Source organism: Rhopalosiphum padi, chromosome 2 (assembly GCF_020882245.1).
Source record: "Rhopalosiphum padi isolate XX-2018 chromosome 2, ASM2088224v1, whole genome shotgun sequence".
Classification (NCBI taxonomy): domain Eukaryota; kingdom Metazoa; phylum Arthropoda; class Insecta; order Hemiptera; family Aphididae; genus Rhopalosiphum; species Rhopalosiphum padi.
The window spans coordinates 25,970,056-25,998,052 of record NC_083598.1 but is presented as its reverse complement, the minus strand read 5'-3'; the positions used below and the strand labels follow the sequence as shown (position 1 = coordinate 25,998,052).

Here is a 27,997-nt window from a genome sequence, read left to right as displayed (position 1 = left end):
ATGTAAACGAACCCTTCGGTTTATTCAGTACGGCCACGACCGTTGACCGGTCGACAGATCACATCATTATCATTATTATGATCGAGTCGCTGAGAGGTACCTTTAAGCCCGTTATCGTCGACACGGCCGTCGCAGGCCCCGTCAGTGATTTGTGCGATTACCAATTATTTTGCCATTACTACGCGTCGACAATATTATTATACCGCGATACTGCAGGGCACAACGATATACACCCGACTTCCGCAGCCACCGCGTAGTTATCACTATTTCCGGTCCGAGGCGCCGACGGACTCCTCGCCGTACGTTACAGGCGTTGCAGCATCACTGGCCACGGTTTCCGGACAATAATGGACGGTAAATAAATAAGCGACGTCGATGCAGAGTGCCGACGGTTGTCTATTTTTTTTGTTTTATTTTTTTTTTCCAATCGCGAGCTTTTGTTGTCGGTCAGAGCATTATCGATTGTGGTTTTGAAAAATTAGCATCCCCCCCACGGCCCCACCACGATCCCGTCGTATAAAATCCATAATAATAAAAACGCTAACGCGTTTATGAGATACAATGCGCTAATATGTTTTCATGTCAATCCGTACTCAATATATATATCCCACCGACATTTGGACCAGAAATATTTCAAGTATAGACATAATGTAATCTGATGAATATTTCGAGTGATAATGAATTGTTTCTCGTGCCATATGCATAATGATATTCTACATACATAACGATACATTTGCATCAAATCCCAAAAGGTTGTACTAAAAATTAAAATAGGTACAAATAATCTGCATGCAAGCACTTTAGTTCATAAAGACACTTAATATTGTCCTATCTAGGTAATTTATTATTTTATTCATCTAAAACCACTATTATATTTAACATACCGTATATAACTTAATTATTTCGATATTAATATATAATATAATATAATAATATATCAGGGAATTTCTTAAAAGTTTGTTCTGTGTTTACCCTTGAAATTAATGGGCTGGCTGGGCTAAATAAAATAAAACAGAAATATAGTTTTGTAACTAATACGTTTTAAAGTTTCTTAAGACAATAACAAATAAGTAATTGTTTTTTTAAAAGATTAACTCTTTATGTTTAAATATTTCAACGTCAGTCTCTTATAAATAATTATTTAATATAACAATAATTTAATCTTTCTCTAAGTAAATATGTGTACATCATAGTTAACATTTAATTTTGCAGTTATAGGTTAGGTACAAAGCTAAAGAAGTTAAATATTTACTTTCATATTAGTAATACTACATTTTAATAGATATTAACTAAATTATGTACAAAACATGCATTTACACCAAACGTTTCCTATAGTTAAAATGTTAAAATGTACTCATTATATTATAACTAAACGTATACCTACTATATAAGCGTAACATTAACTGAATTTGTCTGATAATATATTGTCAGAATTAATCAAAATATTAAAAATAAATCTAATAAAATATAAAACGTTTTTCTCTTGAACTAAGGACGCTGAGATGCTTAATGTATAATAAAAAAAAACTCATAATTATTCATACGTGTCAGCTTCCAAAGACATTCATATTTCAAATTATTGGATGTAGACCAGAACTTTTTAATAATGCATTACATCATTTTAAGATAGGTATGTAATAATAATATGTAGGTAGATAAAAAAAATGGAGTTCGTGGTTTAAAAAATACGATTAAGTACCTACGCACGTCTGTCACGAAAATATAACGAAATCAGTTTGTCGTCAAATTCGATCAAAGTGACCAACGTGTTTAGAAACGGAATTTTGAATTGGATTGGTTACGGGAGCAAATAAATAAATCGACAATGAGGTGAACTGAAAATTGCTCCGATTTTCCGGTAGTATATAGTCCATAATATAGAGATTAGAGTGTCATAGAGTTCGATAAGAAACTCGTAAAAACTTCACCGGCACGAACATTTTACCTGCACACTGTATAAGGATATAATAATATGTCAACTCCGCCGATGTATATTGTTTTGAAACAATCTTTTATGATCGAACTACACACAGCCCTATAGAGTTGGCGGTATTTGAAACGGTTTAACGTAGGTACCCATACTATATATATAATACATATAATATACACGTGTATATATATATATTAATATATATATATATATATCGTATATGTATTACAAACTTTATGATATGACGTCTTTGAATACAATTACTTTACAATCTTTTGTACTTTAGTCTTTACACACGATCGATATATCTTGCATAGTTACTCGGATGTCGTTTTTTTTTTATTTAGTATAGCGGTTTGGCGGGTTTTTCCGGTATACTGCGGGGTATTAAGACATATAGTTCGGGAAAAAACTTGGTACTTGTGTACAAATAACGTAAATACCGTGAGCCACTCGTCTCTGTATAATTCATAAAGCCATCACGCGCCATGACTTTGTGCAGTATTATCAAAAATATATTTTGACGAACTGCAATTAATACATAGGCGAGTAATAATCATTACAGTTCGTACAACCGTGTCGGTGGTTATAATTAATATCGACAGTTGATCTAAACGTTGAGCGAGTTAGTATCAATAAACAGAGATAACGTCATATTTTGTTCTATTTAATAGTGATATGAAATTATATGGATAAATAAGTGATTTTAAATTTAGAAAAATAAAGTGGTGTGTAGTTTTAAAAAACTAATAGCCCAATAAAATAGTTGATTAATAAATTATTTTCCAATGCGTTTGTATATAAAAATCGATATAATTAATTTGTCTAAAGTACATATCGTCCATATCGACATAAAATAAACATCAATTATTTTTAAATTATACGATAATATATTAAAAATTAAATAACGATAAACATGGCAGTTTTTTTAAAAAAAAAAACGATGGTTATATACATTGTACATACCTATTATACATTTATACTATACTAATCGATGAATAAAAATATGAAAGTATATCCAAGTAATGGTTTACCTTAATTTTGACGGATAAATTAACAATCGTATACTGTTGGAATTTACACGAGCCCACAATTTTTTTTTATTTGAACATGTCTGTGCTATACAAATAGCCATCGAATATTAAAATTCGTCTTGTCATAAAATATTTAGTTATAGCTACCTTTTAAAATGTAAATAATATATCTTTTGTCCAACAGGTGGACCCTACATGTTCTTAATACGCATACTAGTGACTATTAAATACAATTCCTACTTTATTTACACATTTAGTGGATAAAAAATGAATTATACTTGATAATCCTATGTCAGAAAAAGTATTTTTTCTGGTTTAATATCGAAATTTTACATTGTTAGTAATACTGAATAATTACTGGTTTGTAAAGTAACAATTGGTTATATTAATGTTTATAAAATTAATTATTGTCAATATATCATTAGTCATTAATCATTATACACACCATAAACAAGCATAATACTCGATTTTATTCATTCATCTCGGCCAAGGATATTGATATTTTCGTATCTTAGGTTTGATAACTATGTATGTATATAAATTATAAGCGATTATGATTTATAGTCAAGGAATGGTTTACCAAAAAATCATCGATATTTCGACGAAATAGACCGTTACAGTCATTAGTGATTTCTTATGTTTTACCAACTTTTCGAAGTCTAACGAAAATTCCAGTAATGTACTCCAATACAGTCATTGTTCAATTTCCAATATAATTACATACGTATGGCGTAGACATTTTTATAATATGAAATACTACTGGGGAAAAAAACTTAAAAATACTATAGTCATTATAAAATCAATAGCTTCCTCGCTTCACTCGAAACCTAAAGTACGTAGGAAATTAATCATCATACCGAAGGAGAGTTAAATTTATATCTCGTCCGGATTAAACACATGGCCATTAATTCCAGTAAACGATTAAACATTATTCTTCCAAATGAAAGTGGATTATGGAGAGATGCTATTACAATGCTACATTTCGTTACAATGCCTATGCTGTATAATATCTTAATTTTGAAATACTTGCACGAGTGAACACTAATTATGAAATTAGCAATTTCAAAAACCAGATGTTAACGTTTTAATATCCAATACTCCAATGAATATAAAATTAGGCTTTTAAAACTTTTTATTTTGTATGAAAATGAATTAATTATTTATATTACACACACGATTGGTTTTAAGATCTAACGCATACACAACACGTGTCACAATAATTATTATTATTATAATTGCCACAAATCACATTTCAATAATATGTAAAAGTCGAAATATATATTTAACTATTTAAGTAATTTAGCTTAATTTTTAACTTTAGTGAAAAAGGATAATGATAATAATTTATACCTAATAAAATAAATTAATACACATGACAATAATCTAAATGCTTACATGCAAATACCAATTAGGTAAGAGAAACGTATGTAATAAAATGTAAAGATGTATTAAACAACATGTTTTTATTATTTATCACTTTTTAAATGAAAACCTTAAATATTTATTTTGATCCATTATTTTTCAAGTTTTCAATTCATTTTTATTTAATTTATTTAAACTAATAATTAAATTACCACGAATCACATAATAAAATTTTAAATTAAAGGTTGTAAAGACGCTGTAATATGCATGATTTAAAAAGTAATGTAAATAAAAAAATTATATTATAATATTGAATAAAATACATTTTTTGATATTTTTCATAAAGATTAAAAATAATAATGTCATTATATAAGGCATAACAATAATATTATTTTTGAATATGTGAGGTAAAATACTAAAAGGTATTTTTGTCAATATTAACATTTATAATATGTACTTTATCGATTATTGTTACATAACGCGTATCTTAATGATTTTAAATTACTTTTTTTTAGTTATTATACAAAGCGAAAAAAAAGTTAAATTCAATGTTTGATCAAAAATTAGAATTTTATTTTTACTTCGAAAATTATTTAATACTAATTACGCGCCATAATATTAAAACAATTTTTGTAAGAACAAAACGTTACTAAAATATGTATGTGCCAAAAAATGTCCTAAATGGATAGTTATCGCATTTGACTGCTATGCATAGTAAAAAAGGTTATGGTATACGACATAAATGATTGCAAACTAAAAAAAAAAAAATAATAATAATAAAAATTCGTGTTGATTATTAATAACAAGTATCATTATTATTATATTCTCGACATGTGATGTATAAACAGTGTTGTAGCAATTTGTCTATAAACATTTTTTTATTACCACATTTAAATAAACTTACGCATTGACATCGTTGATGGTTTTGATGGCTTTCCGTGACATTTAAAATAATTTATGGGAAAATAACGACAGTTTGCATTATACGATGTAAAATTAATATAGGTATCTAAACCTTAAGCAATAAATCAGACGGATCAATAAATGGATTTAATTTGTTTTAATAATACAAAACTTATTGTAAATTTTTACCAAAAGTAATTGATATCACAATCTCTTTTAATAAGCGTAAGCATTGCTATCATTTAGTCATAGATGTCTAAACAATATAATTAAAAGAATGTAAGTACACATTTTTAATATTGCAAAGAAACAATGTATTTTATATAGTCATTAATAATAAGTACTAGTATAATGAGTGCTTAATATTAAAATATTTAGGGTTAAATATTAGGGTCAAACCTTATTATTAATATAAAATAATTTTTAACATACTTAATATTATCCAATTAAGAACAAACCTTAGAATGATTGATGTAACAATTTTTCTATTATTTAATGAAAAATCGAAGTCATATTGTGATAACAACTACCTTCACAAAAATTCTATTTTTTTTTATAAATATATTTAATTGATCTTTGTAAAAGTAAATTTTAAATACAAAACCCATATTATTGTCTAATCAAATGTAAAGTAAATAAATAAAGTAGGGTTCATGATTGTAACAAGACTTTTCCATTATAAAATAACGAAGTAGGTAAGTATATTGTACGCAGATGTGAACTAATACAATATATAGTCAAAATTGCATTATAACTCAAAATGTAACACTGTGAAAGTAACTTAAAATCAGTTTGCATTTTTCTTCAAAAATACATAAATAGTCTCAACATGTCTGAACATTTTATTGTATTCCTGAATGTATTGATTAATTATATTATAATATATAAATATATATATATTACATATTTATATAATATTTACATATTATATATATTATTTTTTTTTACTGAAATTCATCAGTTTATCTTATTACATATGTTAAATAAAGAAAAAGACATTCAAAAATTTAAATATAATTTAAATTTATCATTTTTTTTTTCAAATACTTGGTATACATGAAATTATGGAAATATATTTTGTTAAATTATTTACAGTATAAAAATAATGATTCTCCAATTTATAAACATGAATAATGATTATTGCAAAAATATATTTGCATATAAAATATTTTATTAATCTAAAAATAATTTCAAAGTTCGTTTAAAAAATAAAATCATAAAAAACCAGTCATGTGTTTATAATGTGTCTTCGTTAACCTCTAAAAGTAAACTAAATTCTACAATACTATTTATCTAAATATTGTGTACTTCGTATTTGTTACCTTATTTAATAGTATGTCATAATTATGTTACATTACAGTTATATTAAACTTATATATTAAATTTTATAGTATGAATTAACTTAAAATTACTTGTTAAAACCCAAGATTTCTGAATTATTTTCCACATTCTTTACTAAAAAACTATATCACAATATATTATTTTTCAATAATTAATATTACCATTAATTTTAAAATAAGCTTTAGGAAAATGTACATAATTATTAATCTATAATATATAAAATATGGATTTAATAAATATTTGTAATATTTATAAAATATTAATATTAATTAATTTGTCTGCCTCATCAAAATATATTAATATAATATTGTATGAAAAATATCGTACCTATAGAGATAGTATATTAAATTTGTAAATTTGTAATAAATTGATTCAAATTGCACAAGTACTTTGGTATGTGTTATACAATAATAATGATTTTAGTATCTATTCATTTTTAATAATATAACGTAAAAAATATAAATATTATATAGGTGCATGGTTACTCGATAGGTACACAATTACAACTGTTTAAATGTTAAAACAAAACTTATGAACAATACAAAATACAATATGTATATTTACATTAATGCACAAAAGTAAAAAAAAAAAAACGATTTGAACATTTTCTATGACAAATATGAAAGAAAAATATTTAACATTAGAGCAATTTCAATGGGTTAACCCTACTTCAGATATATTTAAAACAACACGTTATCAAAAAAACCAATTCTGTACTCAAAATCTAACAAATTAATAGATGAAGTAAAACAAAAAAAAATTATGTAAAAACTGCTACTTAAATTCATACATTAACCAATGAGATGTTTGGTTAGAAAACTGTTAAAAATGCAAATATATTTGCCAAAATATAAGCCCAAAACAATAGTTTATAATTTATAATAACAATATTAAACTTAGGTGTATACAAGAAATAGTAAGTACGTTCTTAAATTATGCATGTATCTGGTTTTCTATAAGATCATTAAATCTCAATATTTTGTATCTTTTTAATGTATGATGTCCATTGTATTTAATTAAGTATGATATACCTAATGTTAATTTCAACCACATAGATTGCAATACAATTATATTAATTTATTACGGTGCAATTCTAATACATTTTAAAACTTTCGAGTAACCTTTAGTCGCATCTAATAAATAGATGCGTATATAGCATTTTTTCCAAAATGTCAAGGTATAAATATATTATGATATCGACTAATAGTTTATCTCAACTCTAATAATACTAGTTCAAAGTTTTTTTTGTCTACTTAGAGCTTTTCAAGTTTAAATTGTTAAAATATTTAGTAAAATATTCATGCAGTATATAATATATTATACATATAAACAGTAAAATAAGCTAAAAGTATTAAAAAAAAGTATTATCGTAAAAATTAGGAATGTACCTAATTTTAAATAAATCTTTCACAGAAATATTTGATTGGATTTCACAATATTGTCAACGTTTTGTGAAAACGTATCGAATGACTTTAATCATCTAACATCATACTCACACAAGTAAACATACATGAGTGTACAAATTATTTAAAATAACGCGTAATGAGTAAATTATTATACGATAGTGCGCACATTTCGCGTAAGCGAGACGTTTCGTTGTTGTATAAACTGATTTTAATTGAAACGGTGTGGCCCGGTGCTTTGTGAATTTATATCGCAGGACCCGGAGGAGAAGGAAACGGGCCGCCGGGGCATCATCATCAGCAGGAGCAGCAGGAACAGGACAATGAACACCGTCCTGCAGCCGACGCGCAACAGCTGGATGTGCCCAAACCACCGGCACGCCGCCTGTCGCGCAGCACAATGTCACTGAAGATTGCACCTGATATACCAGCGAAACCGCCGAAATTCCAGTTTTTCCCGTCGTCCCCGACCGCCATGTGCATGAACATGCCTATGACCCCGACCGCCGACCCGACCATCCCGAATGGATTTTCACCGCAACTTTACCAGGCGTACACGTCCAACAAAGCCACAGATTTTTTCTTCAAACAGCTAGAAGGTAAACGTCGTATCATCGTTTTTAATTATAATATTATTCCTTGATTTTATTCTTGCGATGTTGTGGGTGCAAATTAACGGCAAGAAACGTTGGTGGTAGGTAATTGCTGATAATTATAATCAACAGCACGGCGTTGCATAACAAACGAAACTGAGAGCCATTTAAGTTCGAAATTAGGTTAGATCAGGTTAGTTTAGGTCAAATGTCGATAAAGAGTTATGTAGAAAATATACACTAAAGAATGTAAAAGGCCGAGGCAGTTAATTCTATGTTTGAACCCGATGAAATTCATCATATAATAAATGTGACTTCAGTTGATCGTTTAGTGAATATTAATTTTGTATAAATGAATGTAAACGTTTTACATTGCAATGGCGATATTCGCCTTTTCGCAAATTTATTTTTTAACTTTGGATACCTTTGTTCGTAATTACGAATACGGCAGGTGGTGTATATGTAATAGTATTATTTCTAACAAATAAAAAACACGATTACCCACGGACTATATGAATTACGAATTGCGTCAAACACATTATTAATAATAAAAATACCTAACGGCAGTGGCTATCTTTTGTAAGCCACTAACAATTAAAAAAAAAAAAAAAAAAGTGTACACTGCAAAAAAAAACATTTTAGTGATCTTTATAATTTCATTATAAACCGTTTATTTGTTAAAATATTGATATTTACAAAGTTAATAAATTCCAAGACCATAATAAGATTAAATTATGTTCTATTTTCAGGATAATTATAGGCTTATACGATAAATTAATTATCATGGCTAACTTTAAACGTTTAAAATAAATATCCTATAATAGCCAAAAACGTTGCATTTTATTAACACGTGTTAATATAAAAAATGATTTTGAGTATAATCCACCAAAAATAATATATTTTAAAAATATTTCTATTGGACTAATCCATAGTCATAATTTAATTTTTATAGCTTAGACGCTTAATTTTATTTACTGTCTTACTTGATCATCCTTACCATAAAAGTTTACATAAGTCCTTCCGCACACCCCTTTTATTACCATGGTTTATTTGTATCATACATTTTATATGTACGTACCTTTTATATAATATAGTTAAACAAAATTTGTTTCAATTAAAAAAAAATATGATACCAAATGATACTCAATTACAAGTATACATACAGTATATAAATTAACTAGTATTGGGTACTTTAAAAAATATATATATAAATGCCTTGAAGTTATAACTATTTTGAACACGAAGAACTATTAAATTGTAAAGTACCTACTAATCATCTTTAATTTTAAAAAGGAGTCAAAGATATCGTCTCCACGGCCAAATCAAGTTTGAGCTTTGGCGAAAGAGCCGTTTTCTGGATGTACGACAAAATTAGAGAATGGTCTAGAATGTGGCTTACTCATTTCTTCCTACTTTTCATTGCTGCTGGTTATTGCGCAGCTGGAGCTCTAATATTTCAAGCAGTCGAAGGGTCCAAAGACCAAAACATAGTTCTCAGAGGGAGAGAACAGTTGGTTATAAATGTTGCCAATGTAAGTATTGATTCATAAGCAAATTAATAATAAGCTATACGCCGGTACGTTTAAACTTAAAATATAATAACAAATAGCAGTGACATAAATCGCGATCAAAGGAATTATTTCAACATAATGTTAAGTATTAATTTTAATACGGATAATTTTTAAGCTTATTTGGTGATTTTTTTTTCTATGAATAATAATATGTATAACTTAATCAGTGGCGGCGCTAGGCGTGGACGGTGTGGGCCATTGCCCACGAACTCGCACCTCAAAGGGCCTCGCGTTCTAAAGGGCTTTATAATTAACCATAGAGAAATATGGAAGAAGTATATATACAAAAAGTATTGTATCTATGAAATTAATTTATTGTAAAAAAAAAATATCATAAACATAATAATTACATATATAGGTACTCGTCAATAATTCATCATATTAGAATACATTTTTGTACTAATGTAGTTATTTTTTGTTACTATGGTATATTGAAAATACACTATATGAGCGTCAGTTAAAATTAGAAACATGATTTATTATTTCTAAAAATCATAGGACAATTTGACAGAAACAGCATTGTCAGTATTAAACTATTAATATCTAATAATGGTCGTTTCTTGGAATTCCTCTATAGTCAACACATGTATTGTGTATGCTTTTGTTGCCGAAGCAAAAAGCCAAAAAGTCCATTTCTTGTAAATAAAAAAAAATTTAAACTTCTTATAGTATTATTAATTTAAAAAAAATATGTATTTAATTTTATAATTATGTGTAAATAAAATTATATTAAAACTACATTTGCAAATAAAAAGTTAATAATTAGAGTTTATTGTTTTAAAAAATTCTAAATCTTAATATTTATTAAATAACTATTATTACTTAAATAATGTTTACTAAAAAAATTTTAAAAAGGGCCTCTTTAAGTCTACTTCGGCCACTTATTAATTTTACCTCGCACCGCCACTGAACTTAATACAATTTAAAAAAGCGTCTATTATCTTTTAGACTGCATAATTGTACCTGAAGTTACTTGTTGGTCAACGTAAGGTTATTCTGATATTTTAACTATAACATGTAAAAATCGATTTAATTGCATTTTGCATACCACTATAATGACTGTCGTCGAAATAACACACGTTTTCTAGTTAGTAGTCCTCCCTAAAAAATATAAAATATTAATAAAACTTAAACAGATACCAATGTGCATATTATAATATTGCTTATTTATTAAATGTAATACTTAAGTAGATATTAATAATTAACGTACTTCACAATCAAAATTAAATCATTATTATTCGAGTCATTTCTTCAATATTCTGTAATATTTTTAGTTTATATTCAATAAAAAAAACTTATAACTTAACAAAACTTTATGAACTAGCTACAAACTGAAAGTATATAGAAAAATAACAAATCAACTAAGGGATACTAGGAAAATACATATAAAAACGATAAATCAAAATACAAAAGGTATTTCATATTATATCTATATCACTTTATAATATACATTAATTTAAACCAAACACATACAATGCAAAAAAAATGGTTATATTACACTAATATACAGCTATTCATTTTTACGTTTTTAAAATAAATTAAACTTTATGAATCATAAAGTATCGCATATTGCTCAAATATGCATTATACAATACAGGTAAAACAATGTAATTAAATAAATAGTTATAGGTACATACAATTTTAAGGATAAACTATTTTTGAAGTTTCATATATTTCACTTATAATGACTATACGACTATACATCTGTCTGCTACCACCAACGAGTCAACATTAATAATTAAAACTTTGAATGATGTACATACATTTATATCACTACAGACTAAAAATTATATATATTTAAAAATATATCAAAAATAACACAAGTAGGTAGTTATATGTTATAATATGTTTATAAACAATGTTCTGAAACCGTTAAATCCATTTAAAATGTAATAAATACTAATAATTAAACAAAAATATTTTTTTTTTTTAACTTCATTTAATTATTTGATGATTATATTATATACAATTAATGTACGGTTTATTTTATTGTTATTTTTAGCTGATGGAGAAAATCGTAAAAAAAAATGACTCAATATTTATAGAAACCGTAAACCTCATTCGAGATTACGAATCCTTTTTTGTGCAGAACAACAAACCAGAATGGAATTATTTAAACGCCGTATTTTATTGTGGCACTGTGTTCACAACTATAGGTAAGTTTAAATAATACACGAGTAGTGAGTACAGACCTCAAGACACATATTATATTGTGTACTTTAGACGCTCGCCGTTGTGTCATTGTTGGTATAATAAATTCTGCATTGTTCCTAATTCGTTTTGAAAACGTTTATACCTACAACTACTTAACTACATATTAACCTAATAAATTATAATGTGGAAACATTTTCGGGGACACCTAATTAGGTACCAATGGTACCATGATTGTGGCAAACGTGTAACAAATACTTAAACATCCAGATTCTTTACTATACAACTATGGATTAAAATCTAAAAATATTATATCAAAACTATAATGTACTACTCAAGTGAAAAAAAAATAGATAAAAGTAATAAATAATTTACAAATTTACATTCATTAAAATTTAAAATAATTAAATTTTTGATGTAATGACATTACCTGTTCAATTGATTTGAATTTTACTATTATACTTAAATGGATTATTATAATTTATAACATAAACAGTTTTGTACAATTATAAACAACAAATTCTCTCCTTTGAATTTATTATAATATATAACATATTATAACCTTATTAAAATGTGTACATAGAAATATGAGTAGTAAGAGTTAAAATCACTCCAAAGCGACCGTTATTATAAAGGCAGCAGAAAGTAGTAATATCTATTTGATTTTCTAAATAATAATTAATAAATAATTAGAATTTTCAAAATACTTTATACGTACTTAGTTAAAAATAAATAATACTAATTTTAAATAAACAAAAATAAAATCATAAAATAAATTGTATAAGCTCGTTTGTAGTTTTTTAATAATGATAATATCAACAATAAACAAATAGGTAAATATCAAGTATCATCAAACTTCCATCAATATTCCAAACGAAAACATCAAATAAGTATAATCTACTTATTTTCTACAAAGCATTTACTTCTTTACAACCGCATATAAAGGTATTTTATTTAGAACTATAGGTATGTCATTATCAATATAATATCCATGGTAGTTATCATCATAACAATACATTAAACAAACTTAAACAAAAAAAAAAGAAAATAATACAAGAATCTTTTAAAAATAAAAATAAATACTTATATACCAACATTAGTATTTTGCCTCAGATCTCAGAATTATTGACAATTTAATGTGCTATTTAATATTTTTGTATTTTCCATGAACTATATCAGTGTATTGTAATAATTTGTATAGATATTTTTATTTAACATTGACGCTGAAGTGCTGAACAAAAGACAATACATATTTGATTAGACACCAAAAATATTATATTACATAATAAACAATTTGTTTTCTTATATTTATGGAATAAATTCTATAAAACTATTAAAGAATAATCTTTCAACAATTCTTCATAATAGGTACAACATATTCTATACTATTCGTTACATTAAAGTAGTTAAAAGCATTCAAATACTATATTTTACTTCAATATATTATTAGAGTATACATTGAATAATTTACTTACAACATAATTAGATCGTTTAAACAATTATATTATCTTAAATTTAATTTAATTTCCTCTGTAAAAGTCTAAAACCATTTGAATTTTAAAATAGCATGTCAAAATTACTATCTTATTAAATCCTATTCTACGTCCACTAGTGTTAATTTTTAATTTTTATTTATAGCTATAGTATGTTTTGTATAATTCGATTGAACACAACTAAAAAAAAATGCATTTCATTCTATAACCGCTACCTGGTGAATGTCAATTACACAAATCTATTTAAGTTTGAATTGTTTAAGTGAAAAATAATTACCTATTTCATTATTACAACTTAAAAGTTGTAAAATAAAAATATAATTTTTCACTTTAAATATGCAGTGGGAAAAAAATAATTTTTAAAATGAATAGTAGGTAAGGTATTTCTAATTTATTATTTTATTTTTCAAAAGCTTTTGGCAATCGTTTAAAACAAAAGTTATCTACTATACCGCTGTCAAATACTCAAATCATCTAAACATTAATTGAATACAATGTAATACAATTTCAAGAAAAGGAACGATTTGAAAATAAAATTAATTATTAATGGTAATATTATAGTGTATTCAAGTTGTCGAAATCCAAGTACAAAATATGTAAATGAATGGATTAAAGCACCATAAATATAAAACCAAAAACGAAAAAGAAATCGCCTTTCGTAATACAAATGTTTTATGCATATAGCACAAATATATTTATGTTTGTGTTAAAACAAATAAACCACTTAACCACGTAAAAACAATGTCTTCGAATAGTATGAATTATAAACGAGGCATGTTAGTGCTGAATAATTTGGGTACAAAATGAATAGTTTTTAACAGGACCAATTCGAATTCAAGATAAACAATACGATTAGACATGGAATTTTCGATTTAATTGTATTTTTTGTTGTACGATGCGTTTGTTTCACTACAATAATATTGAATAGTGTTCAATGGTTATTCAAAAGGTTCTCACTAAAGCTCATAAACAAAAATATTATCAACAAAGAATAACTTCTCCTCGCGTGCCTATTTGTTTATAAGTTATAACACGTATAACGACTACTTTAGTGCTAAAATATTAATACAATTCTCTATACTCGATTTTAACAACGGTGATCAACTCAAAATATTTACAACACTATAAATAATATGTAGAACTTTAAAATAAATACTAGTTTCAAAGTATTATACATTATATGTATAATAGTTTATATCTGCAAAATTAAAATGTCAAATCACTTACTTTATTTTTAATTCACGATATTTTTGATATTAAGTGCAGCTGTTAAAATTTGAACCGATTACCAAGTATGCGCTAAAATCTTCAAATATTCACTAAAAATAATAATCTAAAATTATAATTATTTACCCTTATTTTTTATATTATAATATTTATAAATATGCGTTTTTAAAATGTTTGCAATTGTAATCGTAAAGTTGAAATACGGTTTTGTCGCTATTGTTAATAGCTAACAGCGATACGTCAGTTATTATCCCAGGTTAAAATAAAAACATGTAAATGCAACAGAATTCTAGGTCTAGTATACGGTTAATAAATAGGTATACTTGTTTACTGAGAGTACTGTAAAACTGCCAATCGGGCAACGAGAAAAGTTATTTTTATTAAATTAGCACGTATGAAAAAGATGTGTGTACAAACGGACATAGGAATGAGATGTAGTGGACGGTATACGTTATGTACGGCAAATAGCAATCATCTTCAATCCCAATTATAGTAATATTTTTCGTGACGGTGGAGATTATCACTTATTGTACGTCGATAATTGTCTAGAAAGTAAATTTGAAGAATTTAGATTTGATATTAATATGTTTTTGATTCAAGATGTATAGATTTAGAATTTTATAATTACGTATTACTGTATACATTTTGGTTTTTTTCTTTCCTTGCATATTATTATTAACTCATTATAAATTATTATTGGTCTTCACGTTGTAAATTCTAAAACTTCGAAAAACATAATATATTTTAATATAAAATAAATATACTAACACTTCTATTCTTGATATAATTTACTTGCATATAAATATACGACATTTTTGATAAAATATTTAAAAATGAATGGGGTAAAAAATACATAATATCTTATTTAAAAAAATAATTATTTTCTTCACTAGTATCAATATTATATTTACTAGAAGATACTCTTTTGATCACACTCAACTACATAATTAAATATTTCACCACATATATTATCGATAGCATATAATATTATTTATTAAACTTAATAAAAAACTTATACTTCGCATCAATTCTCAAGAACCGATAATAACAGTGTTTACGACGAAAATCGAGCAATGGTAGAAGGACGAACAGTAGACTGCGCGCGGGCTAGCCGCCGCTTTTCGGTTATATTTAACCAAGTTCTATTTATACACGGCCAGGCATTTCGCGGGCTGTGACACAGTTTTAATGTTTTTTATATGATGTGCCGTGTCAGTACACCAACGCTGGAACGTCCGGTGGTCAACGTTTTCGGTGACGGTGTCGTTAGCAGTGACGACGACCAGTTTGACTAGAAAAAAAAATTACACGATAACCTATTATTACTGTTACACCGCGTAAGACTCGCTTAAAGTCATAAAAATATCTCGGTATTTACATTGTCACGCCGAGCGATCCCGGTCGCAAACGCCGCCTGACGATGAAGAAAAGTGACGATGACGACGACGAGAACAACGAGAGTTGTTACACGGATTACGAGACCGATGGTTTCTGGAGCTCGGAGAAAACACTCTTGGAATCCGTACAGGGGAAAGCGGCCGCGAGCACGACGACGACGACCCGGAGGAGGAAGAAAAAGAAGAAGGCCAAGGACCGGGGAGACGGTAATAAGAAGCTGGACGAGGCCGGAACGGGACTGAGACACCAGTGGCGATGTTTCCTGCAGGAACACGACGACGAGTGGAAAAAGTTCTGGAGTGCCGGACGCAAATGCTTTATCAACACGGTATAGTTAGAGACGCGGTATATAGTCGTGTGATAGGCGAAGGGGTGGTGTAGTGGGGCGCGGGTGTGTGCATTGTTCGGACGGCGTCAAATAATCGATCGCGTCTGCTGTAGAGTTGTAGCAATATGGTAGGCCCCAACGGCCACGTCCCTTATATGATGCGATTAACGTACCTATTAACATTTTTCTTCGTGACTTTTTCCACCGACCGGTTTACAATCTTTGGCACAGTGGTAAATCAAAATATGTCACGCGTATACGAGTTAGACAGGATTAGATCAAAATACTCACAAAATTCTTGTATTTATAAAATATTATAGAAAGCGTTTTTTTTTGTCTTGATTCTGAGCAATAATCGATTTAAAATATTCAACATGATTTTTTTTCTTTTTCTTTTTTGAGTGCATAAGTCTCTAACTGTGTATTTTGACTATCGATACTTGGTGGTACTCTAAAAACACATTTTTGGATTGACTCGGTAATTTTATTTCGTGTTACATTACGTTCGGCTTATGCCGACAAATGGGTTTTTTCATGGATAAAAATTTACCGAGAATTGATGCTTTACCGCCGCTGCCGTTTTGCATTGTATATCCAATATATATATATATCATAAATACATCTTTCAAAACCGAGCGAATGGATTGCTCAGTTTTTCCGCTCCAAATGTATACGTCCTTCCCCGTGGTGGAAGTGGGAATCGATTCGCAATAGTGTGTAGCTACTAAAAAAAAGTAGTTTTGTCTCACAGCAAACATTTCTTTTGAATAGCGGTCAAATACTTTTCAGAGTACATACAAATTTCTGTCCGTGTTCTTTTTAGCGTATATACGAATTGCGGCCCACGTTGTTTTTGGGTACCAACTAATAAAAAATATAAAACTATAACATTATATTTTATATATTATTAAGCCTTGATTCTCCTTCCCATTTATACTCAGACCATTTAGAAATAAATTAAAAATATTGTTTCACGGCTTTAATTAAAATATTTAAAATATTAATAATGATAATATTATGTATATCTATTATGTTTCCGACCAAAACTTTTTTTTAACTTGTAACTTTCGCGCTATTGAACGGTCAACGATAACATGCTAGTTACAATAGACTACGTATCCTAAAATAATAAACAATAATAAGCATTAAAATGATAATATGTTATGAATAACCTATATTATATGATTGCCGATCACTGTGGTCGTTATCAAACGAGCAACGAAAATATTATTTATTATATGTATGATGTATGAGAATGTACAATAAGCACACATATCTTAAGATGGTAGAAACATTAGTCGCGGGCCGCACTTCGGATATTATACACCTGTTTTCGTAGTTATCTCGAGTATCTATTTCGGTGGAGTAGACAACCTGGCCGATCGCAGGTTCGGTCATAAGGGAAGTGGAGGAGGATAGGAAATGACCGCGTATATAGTCCGAACATCGGCACTATACGCGACTACTTGCTCTCTCTCTATATATATAACATATCTGACCAAGGGCGCCCGCAGAAACTTTCATCATGAGGGGGAGCAAACATAGTATATGTGTATATATAATATAATATAACCATAATGTATCGAATAAGACTGCAATGGCACTGAAAAAAATTCTATAATTCATAAGTCACTAGTTTTTTTATTAATTTTATACTAATTACCAATTTTATGAAATATCAAAATGATTGGTCATTAAATAAAAATTGTATAAACCTAGGTTGCATAACATAATTTTATTTTATTGTTTCATCTGTAACTATTTTCACTTGCGATTTTTTTTCTTTTACAAACAATAAAAAAAATTAATATTGACTAAAACAGCGGGGGGAAGGCATCCCCAGCATCCCACGATACCCCACTGCGAGCGCCCTTGCACACTACCTGACGCGGTCCATTGCTCATGACCAATGCACAGGTGATATTGGTGGTCATGTGCGGCGTGGGAGGTTTAGTGTTCCGTTACACGGAAGGCGCGTTCGAGTCGTTCTACAAGTGCGGCGTGAAGCGGGTGAAGCGCGACTTCCTGGACGGGCTGTGGACGGACAGCCGGCGGATGGGCGCGGACCAGTGGAAACAGACGGCCCGCCGGAAACTGGTCGAGTTCGAGGAGCAGCTGCACGACGCGTTCGAGGCGGGCACGACCACGTACAGCGGCCGAAGCTCGTGGAGCTTCGTCAACTCGGCCATTTACTGTTTCACCGTGGTCACGACCATAGGTAAATGCGCGCATTTCGCAGCCTAGCGCACGCCTGACGGACTGTCGGTTCAGCGCGACAGGAGTGATGTGTTTCTATTTCGCAAATCGATCAAAGCTTGTACCGCAGCGTTCTTGCCGCGTTTAACTATCGATTTATAGATACCCTCCTCATCCTCCCGCCATCGATGTGGTCCTAATTTGAATGTATTGCAGATCGATCCGTATACAGCAGATAATCCAAATAACAGATCCAATCCGTGTGCTTTAATATATAAAAATAGTGTTTTAGATTAACTATATACATTTAAATACGATATACAATAATACCAATAGGTAACCTGTAGGCCAGTGGTTTTCAAACTTTTTTTATACACGGCACACCGTAAACTTCAAAAAATTTTCACGGCACACTGACCTTTTTTTTAGATGAACAAAATTGTTTATAATTATATATACATTTAATAAGAAATATGTGATTGATGGGCTAACAAATATTTTTAATTCTTGGACGAATAGTTGACACATACCCGCATTTTCTTATATCACAATTCAGTGCAATCGATAATTTATGGAAAAACCGCGGCACACTTAGTGCATACTCGCGGCACCCAGTTTGAAAACCACTGCTGTAGGCTAAAGCCTTGTAAAAAACTATCATTAGATAAAATAAAAAAAAAAAATAGTTTTTGGGTTCTTAATCGGTCGTTGTAATTATTTGGAATTTCTCAATAATTAAAAACAGAATATTTCCATAGCGATTTGTTAACGGTTAGCAAACTAATTTATACCACAGTCGGCACGAGTGTGTATGTGTGTGAGAGAGAGAGAAAGAGAAGTTTGAGATCAGTATATTTGTAAATAGAGGTGCAGACGTGTCGACTTGACGATTTTTTCTAATTTAATCAAGCTTTAAAGTTTATATTCGTGCAGCAAAACTTTATTCGCTCACATCTTCCGATGGTAATGTTTTTCATCCAGCAAATTAATTGAAAAAGAAATGCGTTTTGCAGATATGACGTAAATTTTGATCACACGATTATATTAAGATGACCGGATAACACGGTTCTTTTTTACGGCCTTATCCCACGTTTTTCTAATATACACCATGATGGCTGCAGGTATAATGATCGTATAACGCGTATAACATTATATATCATATATATTACATTATAAGGTCTCAAAAACGTTTGACTACATTTTAACGGTGCAATAAACACAGTTCACCTGTGGTCTTATCACACCGAAACTTAATCATATTTATCACGAACACTATAAAATATTGCTATTTTTTCGTTTAAGTTTCACAGTAAATAGCGCAACGTAAGTTATATTTCACAAGGGAAATATAATACTAGTCTAACATGATTTATCATTTTTTGTGATTTTTTTGTAAAACCTAGTAGTTACTTTAATCTGATAATATTTTCAATTTAATTGTCGTACTTCGGATATGTTATATTTGCTGTACTTACATAATTATAGAATATTTTCTAAAAATCAATAATCATAATCGACAAATTTTCAATCTAATAAAATATTTTTAATACTTGAAAATTATCAATTTTTTTTCTATTTTCCTCGTAATAAAATAAAAATAAAAATAGCTTATAGTCATTGCTTTCACAGTGGTATTATTGATACTATAGCATTATTTAATATTTAGGACTCATAGGACTCATAAGTACCTATATTGTATTTGCATGATGCTCATGTAGTATATAACATAAATATTGTTAATTAGGTACACCAAAAATGAAATTAGCTATTTAGTTAAATTATCATAATGTTACTACGGCAGACAAATGATTGGTGTTTGATGTTTGGACAAGAAGAGTGATGCGATGGTAAAGTTATAATTTTATCTCGGCGCCCATTTTCCACATATAATAAATATTCACTAGGCTCCATTCGTCTAAACTTTAAACGGTTCATAAATCAATCTGATCTAACTCCCTCGGTATAAAATATTTTTGTTGCCACTAAAATTCTAGTCTTTTGATATTAGTTTTTCCGGCCACTAGACCCGGCGCAACGTATTTACAGTTTACACCCAAACATTCGTTCCATCGATCGATGTACAAAATTAGAAATATGAACAACAACAACAAAACAACACTACATGACGCTGATTACTCGCAAAACACGGATATTCGTACCTTCGTAGAAAATCTGAATAAATTATAATCTATAATATTATTATGTCCTGTGAATAATAATAATAATAATCTAGTTGAGTCGATTCCATTATGTCTCGTTTTACTAACTTTACCCATTATGCCGGTTGATATCCGTTATAGATTCACATAGTGTAATAGTAATCCATTGTTGTGCGGAACTGAAGAATTTAAACATCCCTCAGGTATAAGGCGTATTGGACGGTATTAAATAATATTAATATTACATTAGTCCAGTGTACATACATGGTGAATGAAACAAATTAGAAATAACAAGTATATACCTTGAATAGTTATCCATTGTTACTTCATGTAGGTAGGTATTTAAAATGTATACAGCATAGTGCATAGTATTGTTCATTTTCATTTGACCTACAATACGTATTTAACATGTGTAAAGTACGCATTTTCTAATGAAAATTCCGTTACATATATATATACGAATACACTATGTACGCGTAATTATATAAAATTAATTACATGCATATTTTAACAAATTACTTTCTTATTGTACACACGTGTACATTATTAAATATGTATTCAAATTTCTAAACTACTAAAACATTTTACCAACTAATAGAACACGTGAGTAGATTTAATTAAATGGGCTAAGTACAAGTTAAATTTATAATTTTAAAATTAAATTTATTTAAATTGAATGCACTTATTAGATCAGTAAACACACATCAAATTATATAATAGTCGACACATGAGTATGTAAAATGTCGGATCAAACGACTGATCATTTATAATTGTTTTAAAAATTAATCTTGAACGTTTGATCGATAGGCAATACAAATGATGCACGTTAATATGATATTTTTCTTAACATATCATGTTCGTGGTAAACACAGTATATCACTAGGTACCTATATATATTCAATACGTTGTAACTGTTGTAAGTAAATGTTAAAAATTGTTGGCGAACATCGATTATCAATAAACTTTTCATTGCGTATACTGTGAGACAACAATTAAATACTTACCAATTTCTAGTTAATGTGATTATTTAATTTAACTAAATAAAAGTATTATGTACTAGTGCATTAACTTACTACTGAAGTATTGAATAAACTAATGAATTAATATAATAATCATTAATTTTGAATTAAAAATCATTTTTATAACAATTCAAATTTGAAAAATATTATGTTATATTGAATATAGAAAAATAAAATGTAATAACAAATATAATATAATATGTTATGCTAGACTAGCGTTATACCGTTTAGTTCAATTAAAATATTAGAACTGATTGTAACATATTATTTTATTATACCTTAAATTATTTAAAAATATTTTTTTCAAAAGGTTTATAATTTTTAAGATAAAGAATTCACTGTTCACAATATTAAAATTAAAATTAAATGATTACATTATAATATGTGCAGTGTAGAAATTAATAACGTTCATCAAATACAAAATCCGGTTTCACTAAAATCACATATCTATTAACAAATCAAACAATATTATTATATTATACACTTCTCATAATTCTGCATATGAGGAAATGATTTCAGCTTGTATACATTATACAAATTCGACAAGTATAATGAGTGTATGACAAACGTTCTATTTTTTTGTTACGTGTGAAGTGCTTTCAACAAATTATAAAACTATGCCTGTTTTATAGTTTTCACTGTTTTTAAAATACTTTTCTTAAAATATTTATATTATTTATTGTCAAGGCCGGCTTGAAGGCTATGCAAATATAAAAACTGTCCCGTCCCACAGAGCCCTGCATATTTAAAGGCCTCGTGGTCAGTTGGCAAAAATAAATTTTTGGGCACTGATTACTTTAAATACATATTTTTTAATTAATTATTACCAATACTAATTAATGTCTTAGTTAGTTGTTTATAATAACAATACGGTATTTTAAATTTATTATACACAATTAAATATTAATATCATTACGTTATAAATTATAATATATATTTAATAATTGACTAAAACGAATTGTTTCCGTGTATTAATCCAGTCATCCAGATTCATAAAATCCCACCATCACTGAAGCCTCAAAAAAACAATTGAATTAACTGAACACGCCAAGTATGCCACTAGATAAGCTTTGCAATATTATTTTTCAAACAGCGCAGATATTCACCAAGCCGGTCCTTATAGTAATCTACATTAAATTTATAAACATTTTCTTTTCTTTTTCATTGCTTATCAGGTCTTATATTTATTTATTATTTTTTCATGTCTTGTAAAAAATACCTGCAGACAACCAGGCGCGGTTCTTATAAATTAGATAACTCACGATGGAATGTCGTTATTTCAGGTTACGGTCATATATCTCCATCGACGAATACTGGACGGTTGATTACCATTGTGTACGCAATATTTGGCATACCGATATTCCTTATATTGTTGGCCGATTTTGGTAAAATGTTCACCAGAGGCATTAAATTTCTCTGGGCGTTCGTCCGGCGTCTATACTACACCGGCAGCTGTCGAAAAGTTCGCAGAACTGCGCCAGTTCAAGTAAGTTAAAATAATTTCCATGACCATAATAAACCTTAAACTCTACGAACCGTATAGCGTACAATAGTGCTATCACTTATGAATGACTTGTGGATTTAGACTATGCGAATGTCAAGTCTTAGTTCGTTCATAAAGGACACGCATGACTAATAAACTATTTCATTTCAAAATATTTTATACATTTTAGCAAAAGTAATGCATGCAATATTGTAAGTGTAAGCCCAATATGAAATGTATATTATTTATAATTAAACGACCTTTGTGCATTGTATAAATATATTATTACGTTAATTATACCTTATATCACGCGCTTGAATATAGTCAAAATATAATATCTATTGACTGTTTCATCAATTACTTACTTTATTTTGCGATTCTGTCCTCTAGAATAGTATCTAAAAATAATATATATAAAATTTCAAAATGATTGTTATGATCTATAAATAATATATGTTAAATTGTTAACAGAAGTTGACTTTATATAAACACTACCCATACCTATTAAATGAATAGGAAAATGTTATCAATCATTGTGAGGGCTTTAAATTAAATTAGGTATTATTTACTTAATTAACTTACCTACGTTTATGTTGTGCTAATATTTTAAAAGTAATCGTTTTTAACTGTATATGAAATAAATATACTAAATATACTATACAATATCTATGTGTGTTTGTGTGTGTGTGTTTGTGTGTGTGCGTGTACTTTTAACGTATTAATTTATAACAAAATATTTGATAAAAATTAGATTAAAATGGGTCGAAAGAGTAATATGTTTATGACAAGTATTTACCTTCGCTTTTCTTGATTCTATACTGTATACGATGTACTATAGATATCAAAATTATTAATTCATTAAAAATTAAAAATTAAAACTATCAAACTATCCTTTCAAATATCAAATATTTCATGTATCGTACGTCAAGAGTATAGTGTACCTATGTACACGTGGTTACAACTGTTTACTCAATTTGGTAGTACATTTAAAATGTTGATCTAACGATACGTTTAATAGTTAAACCCACTTATTAAAATTTAAAGTAAAATAACAAGTGGATATAATAACCACAACACAAACAGTCGTACCATATTACAAAATTATATAAAGGCTACTGTTCTTTTTTATAAGTGTAGCATTTAAAAATTAAAACGAAGGTTCAAAATGTACAAAAACAAACTATTTAACTCTTTTAACAAAAAAAAAGTATTTTTTCTCTTATCTACAGTAACCACATTAAAATAAGAGATCGGGGGTATCATTTGATTTGATAGGTCGTTGCATTTCAAAAGTGGTAGTAATTAATTTAAAGCTATAATGGACGTTGAATTAATTAAAAAGACCGACAGTAACGGCGTTAATGTTTCGTTTCGTATTTCTATTGACCGGAGAAAAATATGTGAACAGTAATACAACGAAGACAATTATATTGTTTGTATTTCCATAAAATATACAAAATAACTTTTAAAAGCTTTTAGAAATCGATTACTTCATAAGCCCCAAATTCAAACATCGAAATCTAATTATTATTGATTTAAAATTAATTTGGTACAGTATGTTCGATATTATGCTATTTACCAAACACGCAAACATTAAATACTATTTAAACGCTTATTGAAATCAAAGCCACATTAAAATTAAAATTTTTACCAAAATCAAGTATATGACTATAATAATACTTTTATATTTTTATCGAATAAATTGTGTGTTTTGATACATTTTATGTCAGAAATGAGAGATTACACAAGTATTTATTTAAATCCTCTCCTCATCCAATCGTAATATTTTTACAGCTATTTATAATTATGATAAACTTTACCAGAAGGAAAGTAGACTTTTTGTAAAATATTAATCCTACTTTAAATGAATTTAAGAACCAAACTGAGCCGGTATAGTAGCTGAGAAACAAGTGGAATTATTATGATAAGCAATTGTAATTATTCACATTTTTGTTCTAAGTAGGTATCTTTAAACCACTTTAACCATATCTGACTCAAACTTGCAACATATTTTATGCAATAGGAAAGAGCAATATGTTATATTATATACCTATCGATATTCCGGGAGTTCACCCTCTTCCTTTATACACATCACAGTTTCCCGGTGTTTTATTCCTCCAAATTATTGTAACAAAGTCCAATACTAACCTTTTTTTTCAGGAGGTTATGAAAGGTGTACAGATGATGTACGACATTACCAAATTCCGGAGGCCAAGTAACATGTTTGGCGGGGTTCCGGATGGCCAGTCCGGATTTCCTCCAACATCTCCCAGCACGCCAGCCCTCAGCGTGTACACTATTGACGACGAGTTCAACTTGCCCGTTTCAGTGGCATTCATCATGCTGGTAGTGTACATTGTCATTGGAGCCATCATGTTCTGTTTCGAGGAAGGATGGGGATTTTTTGAATCTTTCTATTTCGTTTTCATATCCATGTCGACGATCGGATTCGGAGATTTTGTGCCCAAGGTACGTCCATTACCGTTTGATTAAGATAATTTATTACGTCCGATAATTTTCATGACCTAATTTTAATAGAAAAAGTTATTATTTGAAATCATTGAAAAAGGGTTTAAAAAAATAACTTATATTTAAAAAAAAAGCAATGCGTACACTTTCAATCCGCTAATACAAAAGTCTTACCGCGGGTTATCCATTACCATTCAATATTGATAGCAATTTAACATATTTATATTTATTTCGTAACCGTTAATATTGAACATTTATTTCACAGAACCAACTCGTGATGATTGTGTCTATCGTATACTTGGTTTTCGGACTCGCACTGACATCTATGTGCATAAACGTTGTACAGGTAAGAGTTGACTAATTCGTTTTATTTAAAAAGTATTGATATTAACATATTAAAAGGCTCAACCACTATGATAAAATAATCGGAGAATTTATTACCCATACAGAAATATATTTCTCTTATCCATCCGATCACTCTAGCGAAATTATATACTAACGGTCGTTTAAATTTTGGGAAATAAAAACCTAACAAACCTATTTTTAATCATATCCATCAAAGGCTCCCAGCTATATTATTTTAATATACATTATTCTTCATACCCCTCTATGCCCCGCACAGTTATAAGTAACTATATATTATGACATATTATTATACGTACACGAATTTCGCATTTGGTATATATTTTTTTTTTTTTACAATTAATATTTATGCATGCGATCAAGACGAATACGCTCAATATATTATAACGAAATTTGTGACGGATTCGACCTATTATTCTTTCAACGAGATACAGGGTTTTTCCCACGAGGTCATTTTTATCAACGAACATAGCGTGCTCTTTATTACGCCTAGCTTATGAATATATGCAAGCTTCCGGGTGTCCCGAATCCCGACCGTCTCTGGATTATTAATCGTATAGTATATATATATATATATATTACATATATTTGGGGTACCTACGGCGCAAGAGGATTTCGGTTCCTGTAAATGTGTACGTTGCATTATTAATTAAACAGTAGGTACGCGTGGCATAACGATATTTCCTACCCACGGAATGCGAAATCCAAAGGATAAACCTTCTAGCCGTTGTTATTATTTATTTTGGACGCACCGCAAAGCGCACGTACCGCAAGCCGAAATTTTTAATGTAAGACACTTGTATTTACCGTCAATGTTTGTGCTTTCGGATAAAAAAATGATTTTCATAGTATTATATTCAAAGTAAACTACTGTGTGACTTAACGTTTTTGAAAAAAATATTTAATTTAAACTATTTATTTAATCGTTGCTTGATAAGTCTTTTAGGGTTTTAGCATTTTATAAATTATACATAAAAATAAACAATAGTAAATAGTAATGTATTAATCATTGAACCAATAGTTTAAGGTTTAAAGCATTATATTATAATATTAAAAACATTGTTTTTAGACGAGCAGAGTCATTGGAGCCATATAATAAAAAAAAACCTTTATGTATACAAAATATTATACGATTTCGTGTTTATTATATTATTATATTTCAGGAAAAGTTGCAGAATTCGTTCAGACAAGCGACGACCAAAATAAGTGCAACAATTGGTCTCGGGTTACCAAGGACAGATAATAACGAGCCAGCGCCTATCGTAGTGAACGACATGACAACCATCGACGCAGACGACATGATGACAACTATCGATGCGGACGCAGTTACCGATAACGACGACGACTGATTTTCTTTTTTCATTTCAACGATGTACGATGACCAAGTACAAATTATATTATTATACGAGATACGAGATTCGAAGTTACAATGTTATTGTTTCCCTTGGTTGTTGTATACAATACATATAATAATAATGACGCACTCTTCCGAATCCTGTAAAAATGGAAAAATAATAATTGTGTATATATATATGTGATCAATATAAAATCGGTCAGTTTTTTTTCTTTTCTTT

The 27,997-nt window shown here is 28.7% G+C and overlaps 1 protein-coding gene across 2 annotated transcripts; it reads left to right on the top strand.

The window, feature by feature from the left end:
- Positions 1-27,994, top strand: LOC132920267 (TWiK family of potassium channels protein 18-like). 2 transcript variants are annotated; one of them, XM_060982514.1, is made up of 8 exons: positions 1-354; positions 8,231-8,572; positions 9,860-10,098; positions 12,140-12,293; positions 23,392-23,594; positions 25,752-26,060; positions 26,326-26,406; positions 27,587-27,994. In XM_060982514.1, exons 1-8 carry the CDS (start codon positions 348-350, stop codon positions 27,770-27,772), a joined length of 1,521 nt encoding a protein of 506 aa, XP_060838497.1. In that variant the 5' UTR covers positions 1-347; the 3' UTR covers positions 27,773-27,994. The 2 variants fall into 2 exon arrangements, with proteins under 2 accessions (XP_060838497.1, XP_060838498.1); XM_060982515.1 differs by lacking the exons at positions 1-354; positions 8,231-8,572; positions 9,860-10,098; positions 12,140-12,293 and adding exons at positions 16,203-16,734; positions 18,652-18,952.
- The last annotated feature ends 3 nt before the right edge of the window (positions 27,995-27,997 follow it).